The 15718-nt window shown below is 39.0% G+C and overlaps 1 protein-coding gene across 2 annotated transcripts in view; it reads left to right on the plus strand.

The window, feature by feature from the left end:
* NGLY1 (N-glycanase 1) overlaps positions 1–15718 on the plus strand; it is a 69160-nt gene that overhangs the window by 11207 nt on the left and 42235 nt on the right. For both annotated transcript variants that reach the window (XM_004377373.2, XM_004377374.2), the window contains exon 3: positions 5748–5993. In XM_004377373.2, coding sequence (XP_004377430.1) covers positions 5748–5993 — 246 coding nt within the window. The remainder of the gene's footprint in view (positions 1–5747; positions 5994–15718) is intronic.

The raw sequence follows: 15718 nt of genomic DNA on the forward strand, positions 1-15718 counted from the left end.
ACCAGGAATCATGGCCTAGCCAAACAGATAACACACATTTTTGGGGGGACATAATTCAGACCATGACAGTAATCATCAGAGTGAGATAGTGTTATGGATTGAATTGTGTCCGCCCAAAATATGTGTTGTAAATCCTAACCCCTGTACTTGTGGTTATAATCACGTTTTTCAGTGGGTTTTCTTTGTTATGTCAATGAGGCAGTAGTAGTGTAGGGTGTGTTTCAGGGCAGTCTCTTTTGAGATATAAAAGCAGGTTAAGCAAGCGGCAACACAAGCAAGCATAGATGGGGGAAGATAGATGCCACACCACTTGAGATCTCCAAGGAACTGAGAAGCAGAAGCTGAGAAGAGACAAAGACCTTCCCCCAGATCCCACAGAGAAAGAAAGCCTTCCCCTGGAGCCAATGCCCTGAATTCGGATTTGTAGCCTCCTAAACTGAGAAAATAAATTTCTGTTTGATGAAGCGACCCATTTGTGGTATTTCTGCTATAGCAGCCCTAGATAACTAAGGCCAAAACCTGTTGCCATCGAGTCGATTCTGACTCCTAGCGACCCTATAGGACAAAGTAGAACTGCCCCATAGAGTTTCCAAGGAGCACCTGGTGGATTTGAACCACTGACTTTTTGGTTAGCAGCCATAGCTCTTAAGCACTACGCCACCAGAGTTTCTAATAACTAAGGCAGATAGTGGTTTTTTTTTTTTTTTTAAATTCATTATTTTAGGAATCTGTGAAACTAGTTATTTCTTCACCTGTTAGTCATTTAAAAGTCACAGTGAATGTATTTTAGAATCACAATAAAATATAACAACCCTCTCTCAGGGAAAATTCTTAACCAGTCTCAGTCCTCCAAAACAGGAGAGTCTGTCGTGCAACTCAAGGACCAAATGAGGTTCACTTGAGACTTAGCAAAAACTTAATTTGTGAGCACACATGAATACTAGTAGGGGAAAACCACCTGTCGCCAGTAAGAAATGAAGAGTCTGAAGTAAACCCGGAAAAACTGAGTTCAGTTGCCACAGAAGGTTCTCTTCTGTGGCAGGAGAGAAGCGTCTCAGTGGTTTTTAGTTTTTTAGGTCAAAAGAAAAGTATGGTGTTTCTGTCTTCTGGACTTTTGTGGTGTGTGCTTCACAACTTAGTTTAATTTTATGATGTGATAAAAGCAATTAGCAAAGATTGTGAATTTTCTTAAATGCTTGTAAGTTTAACCATTTCTAGTTTATGGAGGATTGAAAGAAGTTGAACCAGGTTATGGAGACTCAGTAGTCAGTAGCTGTCAGGATTGGCAAGGCTGTCGAAATTGTTACAGATATGCTGAGCTGCTACAAGATGTGCTTCCCTTCCGGCCTCTCTACTTCCCTTCCCGCCTCTCTACTTCCCTTCCCAAACACTACTCGTGCCCTGGGGTTACAGTGGTGAACTAGGTGATTATAGATCCCTTCTCACATGGAGCTTGTATTCTAGTAGGCTAAACAGACAATAGATATGTAAACAAAGAAACAAGGTGAGTGCAAAGAAGAAAATAAGACAGTGTAGTATAAGAAAAAGCTACCAGAATGGCAGGCAGCTGCTTTATAATGAGTGGTCAGGGAAGGCCTCTGAGGGAGTGAGCATTTGAGTTAACCTGAAGGACAAGAAGCAGCCAGCCATGTGAAGTTCTCAGGTAAGACTGTTTCAGGCAGAAGGATGAACATGTGCCAAGGACATCTGGCAGGAGTAGCTTTGGCACAGAAAGTAGCTGCAAAGGTAGTCAGAGGCCAGAGCACGTGGGGTTTTGAGGGCTGTGGACTTTATCCTAAGTGAGATGGGAAGCCACTGTAAAGTTTAAGCAGGGAAGAATATTTTTTTAAGCTTACTTTGGCTGTTATAAAGGGAATACACTGGATATACTGGGATGAGGGCAGGAGATGAAGCAGGGAGACCCAATTAGAAAGCTTATTATTTTAGTCTGAATTTGAGATGGTAGTGGTTTGTATACACTCCATGAGGGGCAGACTTTTTGTTTACAGGCAGTCCCCGGGTTACGAACAGGATCTGTTTCTCAGTGTGTCTTTAAGAACTGTAGGTAAGTCAGAACGGGCATACGGTTCTTATTTAGCCTTACTTTAGTGCCAGAAAACGCTCAAAACCTTTTCAGTGATTTAAAAGCTGCACTTGCAGCAGGTGAAGGTGGTTGTGATGAAGAATTTTTTGCCAGTAGGCTTTGGTTCAGTCATTTCAAAGTGAGGGCAAATTTACATAACATTAAAGGGCAAGTACTAGGAGTTGTCTGTAAGTCAAGCTGGCAGTCCGTAACCCGAGGACTGCCTGTATTTTGTTTCCTGTGTTAGTGGCTCCTGAAATAGTGCTGGTGCATTTAGAAACCAAACCAGTCGCCATCGAGTCAGTTCTGACTCTTGGTGACACCACACATTGCCAGAGTAGAGCTGTGCTCCATAGGGCTTTCAATGGCTGTGACCTTTCGGAAGCAGATCACCAGGCCCTTCTTTCGAGGCACCTCCGGGTAGATTAGAACTGTCAACCTTTCAGTTAGTAGTGTAGCACTTAAACATGTGTGCCACCTAGGAACTCCTGCTGGTGTGTTTAATAAATATTTGTTGAATTAAAGATTGATGGCAGTTGAAATGGAGAGAAGTAAGTGGACCCAGGATTTATTTTTGAAGCACACCCAACAGGACTTCCTGGAGGAGTGAATGTAGGGTATAAGGGAAAGGAAGGAATCAGGAATAACTTCTAGGTTTTGGTTTAAGCAGTTGAGTAGGTATGAGTACCATTAGTGGAGATGAAGAAGTCTTAGAGAATAGCAGGTTTCAGGGGAGAAATCACTAGTTGTCTTTTGGACAATTATAACTGATATTCTATTAAATATTCACATGGAGATGTCAAGTAGATAGGTGAGTAGTTGAGTCTACAACTCAACTTATGAGTATAAATTATGCTGTCATCAGCTTATAGATTACACATAGACATCTGAATACAGAGAATTTAAAAGTACAGGGGGAGAAAAACAAGCATTGCTGATTTTGTTTAAGGAAATGCAAATTTTTGAGGTTCAAATTGGACAGGAAAATTGACTAAATGACAACGGGAGACTATACCCATTTCTTATTGCTGAAGTGTCATGGATTCAATGGAATGAAATTTGTCTTTCATTCAGCTGATATTTGAGTGCCAGATAGGGTGACCAACCATCCCAGGTTGACATATCCCAGAAAACCCCTCTGTCCTGGGCAAACCAGATGATTGCTCACCCCACTGCTAGGTAATGAGCCAGACTGAGACTTGCAGAAAGTATTTGAAGCATATGGAATCACAATTTCAGAAAAGATTAACATATTTTGATAAGACTAAGTTGTACTTAAAGGTTCTGACTAGCTTTGGAGCTGAAACTTCAGGACTTGTCTAATTGAACTTTTCTGGTACAGACACTTAGGCCACAATCATATATTCTTTTAGGACTGATCCTGAAGAGATGGGAAGGGAGGGAACAAGGAATGAGCAGCACCTCTCCTTTACAGGGCTCTCTCTAAAGTGTGAACTAAGATCCAGATCCAGATACCTGTCGTGCTGTTTTTCCATCTCTGTCCATGGTGTCTGCCTTTCTCAGTGCTGCTGCACTAACAGTATGGGGTCAAAACCTTCCATATTTGGTTTTATATCAGATGGCTGGTTTCCTTTCCCAGACTTCATCATTGATATGAGGTGGTCCCTTTCTACTGTTCCTTTCTGAGTCATTGTGTTCCAGTTTGTGCCAACCATTATGTGTATAATCATGAGAAATCTAGAGATGTTTTCTTTGTGTTCATCTCTTCCAGCTACTTACGCAAGCTTGTGGTTTTTGGTTTCTGTTCAGTCTAAGATGGAGCCAGTCATCATATAATGATTAGGTCATGGCAGTTTGAATTCCTGCTCTGCCGATTATTCTATAGCGTAGGCAGGTTATTTAACTTCTCTGAGCCTTGCTATCTTCATGTACATAGTGGAGGTATCGGTTTTGTAGGGCTACTGTAATGAAATACCACAAACTGGGTGACTTCAAAGGACAGAAGTTTTATTTTCTCAAAGTTCTGGAGGCTAGAGGTCAGAATTTAGGGTGTCAGCCGGACCATGCTCTCTCTGGAAGTTCTAGGAGAAGATCCTTTCTTGTCTTTCCCAACTTGTGGTAACTTCGGTGTTCCTTGCTTTGTGGCAGCGTGATTCGAGTCTCTATTTTTGCGTTTACGTGGGTGTCTTCTCTCTGTATGTCTCTCTGTGCCTCTTCTCCTCTTAAAGGACGCCACTAACATTCTATTAGGACCCCCCCTACTCCAGTGTGACCTTATCTTCAAAGGCTCTATTTCCAAACAAGGTGACTTTCACAGGTACCAGGGGTTAGGACTTCAGGGTATCTTTTTGGAGGACACAGCTCAATCCATAACAGGGGATAAATGTAATCCTACCATTCAGGATGATGGCATTACTTCAGATGATATCTATAACATGTTTAGCACAATAACCTAGAACACATAAATACACAATAAATGATAGTAGTTTTTGTTACCACTGTTGTCGTTAAGTGCCGTCGAATTGATTTCGACTCATAGTGATCCCGTGTGACAGAGTAGAACTACCCCATAGGGTTTCCTAGGCTTTACAGAAGCAAATCTCCAGGTCTTCTTCCTGTGGAGCCGTTGGGTGGGTTTGAACCGCTGTTAGCAGCCGAGTGCTTAACCACTGCGCCTCCAGGGCTCCTATTATGGATAATATATGACTCCTGTATATGACTTTCTGGTCTTTTCCAGCTTCTTTAGAAGAACCCATATGAGATTGAGTTTCATGTCATTATTGAGTAATGTCTTGGCGAGATGATCCGACTAGATCTGCCACCACCAGGGAAATAAAGGTCATTCTCAATTGTGGAGTTTAGTTTAGGTGTTCACAATTTACAAGTCTGTCTACTGCATGGTGTTACTACCTGTTCATCTCATTCACAGCTGATGGAATTACTGTTGTAGCACAGTTGCTTCTCAACACCTTTGAAACTTGGCTGAATTAGTTTTCATTTCACCTTTTTTTTTTTTTTTTTTAGTAATTTGCTGACTGTTTTTACATTGTGAGTTTTGTTGTAATAATTATCTTAAAGTGCTCTCATCATTTTATAGGTGTTAGTCACAACTTTGAGAATTGTTTTGTGTTTGTTTTGCTTTGTTTGTACCACCTTTGTATTACTGTTATCAATAGCAGCTTATATATTCTGTTATCTTGGAAAAATCAATGAACCTCTTACATAGACTTCTAATCATGTAGCTGTTCTTTAAAGAGTTGGATTTAGAAGATTCGAAGGTTATTATTTAACTTCTGATTGCTTTTATGTTACCCCTGATCCTTTTAAATGGCTGTATCCCTAATATCATTATTATGTCATAGAAAACAGTAGTGTTGTATACTATTGCAGAAAAGAATGTGTATTTTTGCAACTCTTAGGAGGCTTTCTGACTTATTCCTAAAAGATAAAATATTTTTCTAAGATCCTTTGAAACATATTAAAGAAGTTAAGTATTACATGCTAATAAGACACATTTTCTCTATTTTTTGGTATATGTATAGTCAGTATTTACTTTTGTGTAAAAAGATTACATTAATCATAAGAAAACCAAATGACTATTAAAATGTGATGTATTCTGTACTATTGGGTTTATTATATATATTAGAATTACTTGTTAGTGTAAAGGAAAAGTTCAGTTTTTTTTCTAATTTTATAATCCCAGGGAGAAACACATCTTATCTTTCCTAAAAAAGCATCAGTGGAGCAGCTGCAAAAAATTCGTGACCTGATTGCCATAGAGAGAAGTAGCAGATTGGATGGATCAAATAAAAGCCACAAAGTAGAATTATCTCAGCAACCTGCAGCCAGTACCCAGCTTCCTACAACACAGTCTCCAAGTCCTGTCGGGCTAACGCAGCACCCAGGGAACGGTCAAGGGCAGCCATCAACTCCACTGTCTGCTCCAACGGTAATGTTAGAGTTAAGCCTTCCTGAACTGTTTGTCTCAATGTGTTGAAACAGCAAAAGCTTCGGGACATGTTATCATTTACTCCTAAATTTATACTCCAGTTATTCTTCCTTCTTAAAATTCTGCACATCTAAACTTCCTCAGCTATTTAAAAAAAAATTGGCAAATTTGTAACTAAGGTGGAAAAGATGGCATTCTTTTATTTATACTTTTAAATCTTAACTTGTTGCCTGTTGTTTCTAAGGCAATCTAAGTTTTGTTTAATTTATCATTTATAAATGTGCCTATTGCCTTGTACTTAAATCATTTATACAAATCAGCATATGCCTTTAGCCTTAAAGTAATGGACTTGCCGGACAGTGGTATGGCTACCAAATTAGTAGATTTCCTCTACTATGACATTTCTAAAATTTACCTGCTGCCATCCACTATGAGGCTTATTAATTCTAGCCACCTAACTATTATCAGCACTTCAGTTCAGTGAAAACCAGCAAGTTAGTCAAGTTTAGTTAATAGCATACACTGACATATACTTCTGAAGAACTGAAATCAGACTTCTGATGTCTGACAGTCATTTTTGGTACAGCTAAATGATCCTAGTTAGTAGGAAATTATCCTGTTCACAAAAGCCCCTTTTGAGTAGAGGTCCTGAAAGATTCTTCCCCTAAATTCTCAGCATCAGAAAAATATTTGTGTTTGTTGTATAGTCATTTTATCAGTAGCTGGCTTAAATTCACATCCCCTCTTATTTTGATTTCAATGAAACAGCTTGTGACTGTCCTCCATGTAGCAGAACTTTATATATAGTCAGTTATTAAATCCACTCTTCATCATCTCCAGCTGAATAATTCCAGCACCTTTAACATTGTCTGCCGATAATGGTGAGTCACATGACTGGCAATCATTCCTTTATCTAGGCTGGGAAGGCGCCAAGTTTGTCCTTGAAAAATAAAGAATAAAGGTGGTAGGGGCTGGCAGGGTAAGAAACAGAGTTCCTTCCTTTTATACAATTCTTGTCCAGTGGTTTCCAAACCTTTTTATGTTTTTGTATGTGAGATTAACTCCTCTAACATACTCCCTTTTGCCTCAGTTGACTTAAGCTAATATTTAAGTCTTTAAATATTTTTTTCTTTTTATTTTTTTATGGTACTTTAGATGAAGGTTTACAGAACAAATAGTTTCTCATTAAACAGTTAGTAAACATATTGTTTTGTGACAGCGGTTAACAAACCCACGACACGTCAACACTGCCCTTCTCAACCTTGAGTTCCTTATTACCAGCTTTCCTGTCCTTCTAGTCCTTGTCCCTGGACTGTTGTGCCCCATTAGTCTTGTTTTATCGGGCTGTCTAATCTTTGGCTGAACAGTGAACCTCGGGAGTGACTTCATTACTGAGCTAAAAGGGTGTCCAGGGACCATACTCTCAGAGTTTCTCCAGTCTCTGCTAGGCAAGTAAGTCTGTTTTTTTTTTGTGAATTAGAATTTTGTTCTACATTTTTCTCCAGCTCTGCCCAGGAACCTCTGTTGTGATCCCTGTCAGAGCAGGCAGTGGTGGTAGCCAGTCACCATCTAGTTGTACTGGACTCAGTCTGGTGGAGGCAGTGTAGCTGTGGTCCATTAGTCCTTTGGACTAATCTTTCCCTTGTATCCTGTTCTCTTCATTCTCCCTTGCTCCCGAAGTGGTGAGATCAGTGGAGTATCTTAGATGGATGCTCACAGGCTTTTTAAGACCCCAGGCGCTACTCACCAAGGTAGAATGTAGAACGTTTTCTTTATAAACTGTGTTATGCCGGTTGAGCTAGATGTTCCCCGAGACCATGGTCCCCACAGCCCTCCACCCAGCAATTCAGTCCCTCAGGGAGTTTGGATGTGTCTGTGGAACTTCCATAACCTTTCCTTGTATAAGCTGTGCTGGCTTCCCCAGTACTGTGTACTGTCTTACCCTTCACCAAGGTTACCACTTATTTATTGTCTTATTTAGTGTTGTTGCATGCCCACCCCTCCCCTCCCTTATAACCAACAAAGATTGTTTCTTTCTGTGTGAAAACTTTTTCTTGAGTTTTTACAGTAGCAGTCTCATACAATATTTGTCCTTTTAAGTCTTTAAATATTTTTTATCTCGTTAGCTTCACAGCTATTTTATGACAAATACATCTAGTGTTTGTTATTGCTTCTGAGAAACTGTTAATTGTATATTATTAAATCAACTATGAATGATACTAATTGATTATGTACATCAGATGAAATAGCATATATGAAAGTTTTGCAAACTGTAAGAGACTTTACAGTTTTGCCCTTAGTAAAATAATTTTTCTGCAAATTATCTGGACTGTTCATTCAGTACGAAGTTGTCATAGAGTCACAGATAAACGGGACTAGTTCTCTCTAGTCATTCCATTCCTTAGAGCATTGGCTTCCACTGTTTTTTGGTTGCACATCTTGTCGGTAATAAAATGTGAGTACATATCTCAATAGATGTCTACTTATTTATAAATTATATACTTCTATATTAATATAATATGTACCTTATATAACAATCACAGAAAAATTAAAGGGTAAAGTAAATCTAAGTAGCACCCCAGTGGATTCTTTTGTGCACCTCCCTGGAAGCATGTGCACCCCACCTTGGAATGCCTTAGGTCTTCATCAGTTTTACAGTTAAGATGGATACAGAAGTGTAGTTAACATCTGGCTGGGTTTTTAATACCTTTTCTTATGGGTTTTCTAATTACAGTGTTAGAATACATCTTCTGAGATTTCCCGCTTTATCTTCTGTTGAATCTCTGTATTAATAGTTTAAAACACACAATACCAACCAGTCTTACAAAATGCATATAATGCACGAAAACATTTTGTTTTATAAAATAACCTCCTTTCTGAACTAAGCAAGTAGTACCTTGTTAGTTTTCTGACTCAGGAAATCCATTCACATTCTCTGTGCATCTTCAGCTTCCTTCCTTTTTTGATTCCCTAACCTTGCAATTCAGTATAGTTTGGGGTCTTTGAAACCCTGTCAATCACCAAAAGCCTCTGGACATGCCATTAGAAACAAAGTGCCATTCTGTTGCCAAAACAAATTTAGAGTTCAGAAGAAAATAAACTTTTTTAAAGACTTAAGCTCTTAATAGGCTCATCTATATATTGATTCCGACTCATAGCAGCCTTCTAGGACAGAGTAGAACTGCCCCATAGGGTCTCCAAGGAGCAGCTGGTGGATTCAAACTGTCAACCTTTTGATTAACCACCTGAGCTTTTAACCACTCCACCACCAGGGCTCCAATATTATCAACTTCTATTACTCTAGTCCTTGAGACAAACTCTTTTTCAGTATTCCTTAAGGGAGTTGGGAGAGATTAGAATGAACCTTTTTTTTTTCTTTTTTTTTTTTTAATATAGCCAACTCTTGATTATCCATGGATCACTTGAATGCACATATTTTTTAAATGATTTTAAGTTTTCATCACCACTAGTTGCTATAATATAGTATTTAACAATTACTTCCTCTGACTTGCACATTTTCAGTGGGAATACTAATTGAAAATTAGAATGCACCAAAGTCAGGCAGCAAGAGAGATTAAAAAAAAAAAAAATTTAACCTGTATATAAACTGTGTAAATCCTGAATACTAGTGAGCTTTATTTGTGTCAATAATTATATTCCTTTGGTTTAGAACTGTAAGACAAGGTGGTAGTCACTGATGTTGAAATTTTCCCATGAGCTTTTTCTTCAAGGTATATTGTACTGGAATATATTGGTATTCAATAAATGATGGTGGTGATTGTTAGAAAGTTATTTTGGGAAGCTTTCTGTTCTATTCAGTCTGCAGAATTTAATCATGTATCTAAAGGAATATCAGGCTTGTAATAATGACATTAAAAATGAAATTAATTCAACCAAGGATACTCTGCCATTTTGGTATCTCTGTGTCTGTTTTTGACCTCTAGAGGAGTATTTGTTAAAAAGTGGGGGCTTCCTCTCCAAGTCCTGTCTGGCTGTTAAAAGCATGTCAGAATCTTAGTACAGTTTTTAACTATTCTCTCCACTGTGGGCCATGTGGGTTATTTCCTCATTATATGTTGACTGAGCTAAAAAAATTAAATCCTCATGATCTATCAGTTAAATGAGAGATTTGTTATTTTATCATTTTAATAAAGAGATCTTGTAGGCCACGCGAGTGAAGCAAGAAAATGAAATCATAAGCTATTATTTCCCTTCTGGCATTACAGTGGTTGTGACTAGTTTGGGTCAGTCCAAGCACATGAGAGAGTTGCTTCTCCAATCCGTAGCAATTCAGAAGTTAGGTAGACTTGACGGGAACGTACGTTTTATGTTGGCTACGACCATTGCATCATTGATATTACAGAGGGTGGGATATGGGAGGCCTTAAGGAGGAATCAAAGCAAGCACAGAAAGGTCTAAGAGAGTCAAGCATTCCTGAAATACCTCTCTAATATCTCAGTTTTAAAATTATTTTTTATTTTTATCAAAAGTTACACAGGTTTAAGTCTCACACCGCATGCCTTTTATGGGTCTGCTGAGGGCTGTCTTCTGGGTCATCCTCACTTCAGGACCCATGCTGACAGAGTTCCTTCCACTTGAAACTTTGCTGGTCACTGTGGTGAATAGCATATTAGCTCTTAAAGTTTCTGCCTAGAAATAACCTATGTCACTTGTGTTTACGTTTCACTGGCCAAAGTGTCGTCACATCATCCTTCAAAGGGGCAAGGAAGTGTAATCCTACCATGGGCCTGTGAGGTCCTCAGAAACACTTGGGGGACAGCACACGTGACTACCACTGCATTCTGGGAGCTGAATGGGAGAAGCGGCTGGGGTGGGGGGATCTCAAATACAGTGTCTAAACTTTCCTTTTTTGGTACCAGGTCCTTGCCTTCAGCTGTGTTTGATGTCCTCCCTTCACAGGCTCCTTGTGTTATTGTCTTGAATAAGGAACTTCCCTTCCTCTGATGAGTGGGAAGGGGACAATCAGCCAGCTGTGCAGAGTGGGGCAGGAATCTGGGGCTCTAACTAATTCTTAAACACACGCTCAACCAATTTTCTTATTTTTGGTATTCCTTTGCCCCTATTCCAGAGATACCACCTGATACTTTAGGGGATTCTGTGATCTAAACCAGACTGATTTTCAGCTTTCAGCAAAGTCAGTATAGAACTCATCTTTCTAGGATCTGCTGTTACTTATTCATCTTCCTTCTAGCTTTCAAAATTTTGTTGAGATTTTGTTGCCATTGTCTTTCCCTCTGCTCTTTTTGTTCCTGTGAGTTACACCTGTAGAATACACGCCTTAGCTTTCATTTGAGTAAACTCTAGAACTTTGAGTGAGAGTGGAGCTGAGCTGCATGCATATTAAATGAAGTCTCTAGAGTCTGTTTAGGTTAGAAACAGTTATTTTTTTGAGTTACAAAGACCTGTTTATGGGACAAAGGGCAGAGTAGATGACAGTGTCATCACAGGCATTAAACATGGCAAATAGCCAGCAGATGTGCTTGTCTATGTGTGTGTGTCCTCTCCGTAAAGCATTGTAGCAGAGCTCAGCATGCTCCTCCATTGTAAATAAAGGCTTTTAACATTGATTTTCTGTTGGCCAGGGTATCTGAAGAGGAACTTCTGAGTTCCTGGGCCCTAGTTTCTATTACCATTGCATTTTTCGTTTTGCAGAGGTTACCAGGTTGCTATGAATTGCTGACCACTGTCTTAAAGAAAAAAACAGAAACAGGTGCTATTGAGTCAACTCTGACTTGTGGCCATCCATGTGCTTTCAAGAAGTGTGCTCTGTAGATTTTCAGTGGCTGATTTTTCGCAAGGAGATCGCGAGGCCCTTAGATGCACCTAAAGGTCAATGCTCTGAGTCCCAACTGTGTTGATGAGCAGAAAGTCCAATGTTTTCCCAGGCTCTTCCTTCTCAATGACTCCTGCTCAGAGTCCTGGGGTGTGGGGTGGGGGTAGGGAAATGAGGGGAGTATTCTCACAAACAGCAGGAGCTGTTACTTGCCCCTCTGAGATTCTTGGGCTCCAGTGTTCACTGTCCTCTCCATCCCTCTATTCCACTGGCTGGTGTCCCTCTGCTGCCCCGATGTCGCTCCCCAAATACTGTGGCCACGCTTCTTCAGCCTCCTTTGGAGAGCCTCCCTGCATGTCTCTTCCTGAGTTCTTCCAAGGAGTTTTCCCATGGCAGAGCTCTCGGACCCTTGTGAAACAGTCTGTCTTTCATGTGGCAGCCCTTCCTCTCCTTCCCAGAACAAAAAGGTGAGAGCAGATGGGAGTCATTAGGGAAAGCCTCATTCTGAACCCAGAATCACTGTTCCCTCTAACATTCAGGTCTTGCTGGACACTGGACCCACCTTTCAGACTTGACTGGAATTTCTCCTAATGGTTTTTAGTGCTAAAGGTATAGCCAGTGTTCACGTTCATAAACCCTTTTGGATTAAGAAAAAGCTTCAACTTCATAAGTGAAAATGTCTTTTTGGCACTTGTCTACAACATATCACTTTTTAGTGTTTATTGAACATGTTGGAGACAACTTTATGGGAATACTGCAGGCCATAGTTAGGGTAGGGGAAGGTGATTTCTGTGGAGAAAGTGTGTGGATGGGTGGGGACATTGCTGGACAGACAAAACAACTAATGTCTGCTGTGTTGCCTAATTACAGAAATAAAATGAAAACTTAAACACAAAGGGTATTAATAGTCTTCTTTTTTGTTAAATTTACTTTCTTCCCTAGCTTGTATCTATTATGCATAGAACTGCTTAACAATCAAGGTCAGTTTTTAGAGCAGGGGTTGGTAAGCTATGGCTGATAGGCCAAATCTGACCAGCTGCCTGTTTTTGTAACTAAAGTTTCATTGAAACACAGCCACACTCTTGCTTTACATCGTGTGTGGCTACTTTCACACCACAACAACAGTTTAGTAGTTACTACAGAGACTGTATGGCCTACAAAGCCTAAATTATATGTTATATAAAATATTATATATTATTTATGTTATGGTGTTTTAGAGTGGAAAATTGCCTGCAGTTCACCCACCAGTATAACCACTTGTTTCTTTTGGTTTTCATCCCAGCATATTTTACAGTATAGTTTATTTTTATATTCAGAGTAATAGCATTAAACAAAGTGACAGCAGTTTGCCTAAACATAGTGGTTTCTACAGTGCTCCTTGTTGTCATTGTTAGGTGCCGTCAAGTCGATTCCGACTCATAGCGACCCTGCACCAACAGAACGAAACACTGCCTGGTCCCGCGCCGTCGTCACGGTTATTGCTCTTACTTCTCCTAAAGTGATTTTCTTCACGTTTGCCTTCATTCTATTTGAAAAAACATTTATTGTTCACGTGGTATGTACAGGACACTTTCCCTAATAGCTGTGCGTTATGCTGGGTACAGTCTTGTCACCGTGTGATCCCTGCATTGTTTAATCCTTTATTCTTTTAAATCGTGTTCCTTATTAAATTCAATATCGCCTTTGTATCTTGGTTTTTAGTCTTGTCTGGGCTGTCTGCCAACCTCTCAGATTTACCTATTCCCTGTCGCTTTCCTTTTGACCTCTTTTTTTTAATGCATGAAAATAACTGTATGCTGAAGACTTAAATATTTTGGCTCACCAGCCTCCCCACCCCCACCCCCACCCCACCCCCAATAAATGCTTTCTAGCTTTTCCTTTGGTTTTCATGAGATTTGATGCTTTAGGACAAATACCATTTCCTGATTCAAAGTGGGGGATAAGGCTATATCTATTCTTCATTCATTCATTCATTATGTTGGCGATACGATAGACAGGATCCCTACTTTCATGAAACTTAGCTTAATTGAGGCTCCAGACAAGTTAATAGGAAATTATAATACACTGTGATAAGTGCTGTGACATGGTAAAATCATGGAATGTTTCTCAGAGACACTGATCCTCTAAGTTGAGACCTGAAGGACCGAGTATTAGATTGTGCCATAGTTGAAAACCAACTGGCTTCATGCCTCAGTGGCCTGTGTTAACCAATTTTTATGCCACAGATTGATATTCAGTATTATTAAATTATCTGTAAATTGTGTGGATTTTCTGATTGATTTTTTTTTACACAGCTTTATTGAGGTATAATTTGCATATCATAAATTCATCATTGTAAATGTACAATTCAGTGATTTGTAGCAGATTTATAGAGTTGTGCAACCGTCACCACTTAGCTGTTTCAGAACATTTCCAACACCCTACAAAATTCCCTCCAGCCCATTTGTTTCCAGTGCCTGCTCCCCTCCCAGCCCCAGGCAACCACTGGTATGCTTTTGGCACCTATAAATTTGCCTTTTTTGGATATTTCTTACAAATGGAATCATACAATATGTAGTCTTCTGCTTCTGGCTCCTTGGACTATGTGTAATGTTTATGAAGTTCATCCATATTGTAGAATCTATCAGTAATTTATTCCTTTATATGGCTGAATAGTATTCCATTATAGAGATATACCACATTTTGTTTATCCATTCCCCGGTTGATGGATATTTGGGTGGTTTCCATTCTTTGCGTAGTATGAATAACGCTGCTATAAACATTCAAATACAAGTCTTTGTGTGGATATGTTTTCATTTCTCTTAGATTCCTAGGAGTGGAACTGCTGGGTTGTATGGTAAGTGTTATGTTTAATGTTTTAAGGAATTACCAAGCTGTTTTCCACAGTTGCTGCACTATGTTACATTTTCATCAGCAATGTGTGAGGATTACAATTTCTCCATATCCTCACCAACTCTTATTATTGTCTGTTCTTTTTATTATATCCATTTTAGTGGGTGTGAAATGGTATCTCATTGTGGATTTCATTTGCATTTTCCTTGTGACTAATGACCCAACTGATTTTTAAATTTGTTGGTTATATGTGATGAACGTTTAGTGTTCCTAATGGAAATAACTTCCTGAAACCTTTTTTTTTATACCTTTGCCTTTCAAAAGCATATTTGAAACAGCAACAACAGTTTTTCAATGACATAGAGCCTCAGAATGTTAGAAGAATTATGTTTCCAATTTTGCGACTTCATCTAGGTTGAAAAGATGTGATTCCAAAGCATGATTTGCTTAAAATATGCATTCAGTAGTTATTACACAGCTGCTGTAAATGTATGCTTTCATTTGACATGTAAACTACTTACAGAATGTGTATGAAATTGTTAAGGACTTTTCTTTACTCTAGAAATTACTGCCCATTGGGTATATAGGTATGTATTTATGTATTTAAAGGAATTATCATCTTTTGAGTTATTTCAGTGAAATTATAAAAATAATACAGTATTATTATAAAGCAATGATAAATAGTAAAATAAAGTAGTTGATTTATAAATTCATATAATCTTATTATAAACCCAAAACAAGGTAACCTCTCAATATGGATCTATGTGTGATGTTTATAAGACAAGAAATCTCCTATCTGAACGTAAGATTTAAATGTCGTTTCTTGTTCATATGCCTACTAGTATTAAAAGTAAAATATATCTACATTCCCTTTAATAGGAAATTACTTAAATTATGACACATCCTTATATTGGCATAGTGGTGTAGTGGTTAGGAGTTCGGCTGCTAACCAAAAGGTTGGCAGTTCAAATACACCAGGCTTTCCTTGGAAACCCTATGGAGCAGTTCTTCTCTGTCCTATAAGGTCACTATGTGTCAGAATCGACTCAATGGCAGCAGTTTTTTTTTTTTTTTTTTGTATATAGCATACTTAAGACCC

Source organism: Trichechus manatus, unplaced genomic scaffold (assembly GCF_000243295.1).
Source record: "Trichechus manatus latirostris isolate Lorelei unplaced genomic scaffold, TriManLat1.0 scaffold00049, whole genome shotgun sequence".
NCBI lineage: Eukaryota > Metazoa > Chordata > Mammalia > Sirenia > Trichechidae > Trichechus > Trichechus manatus.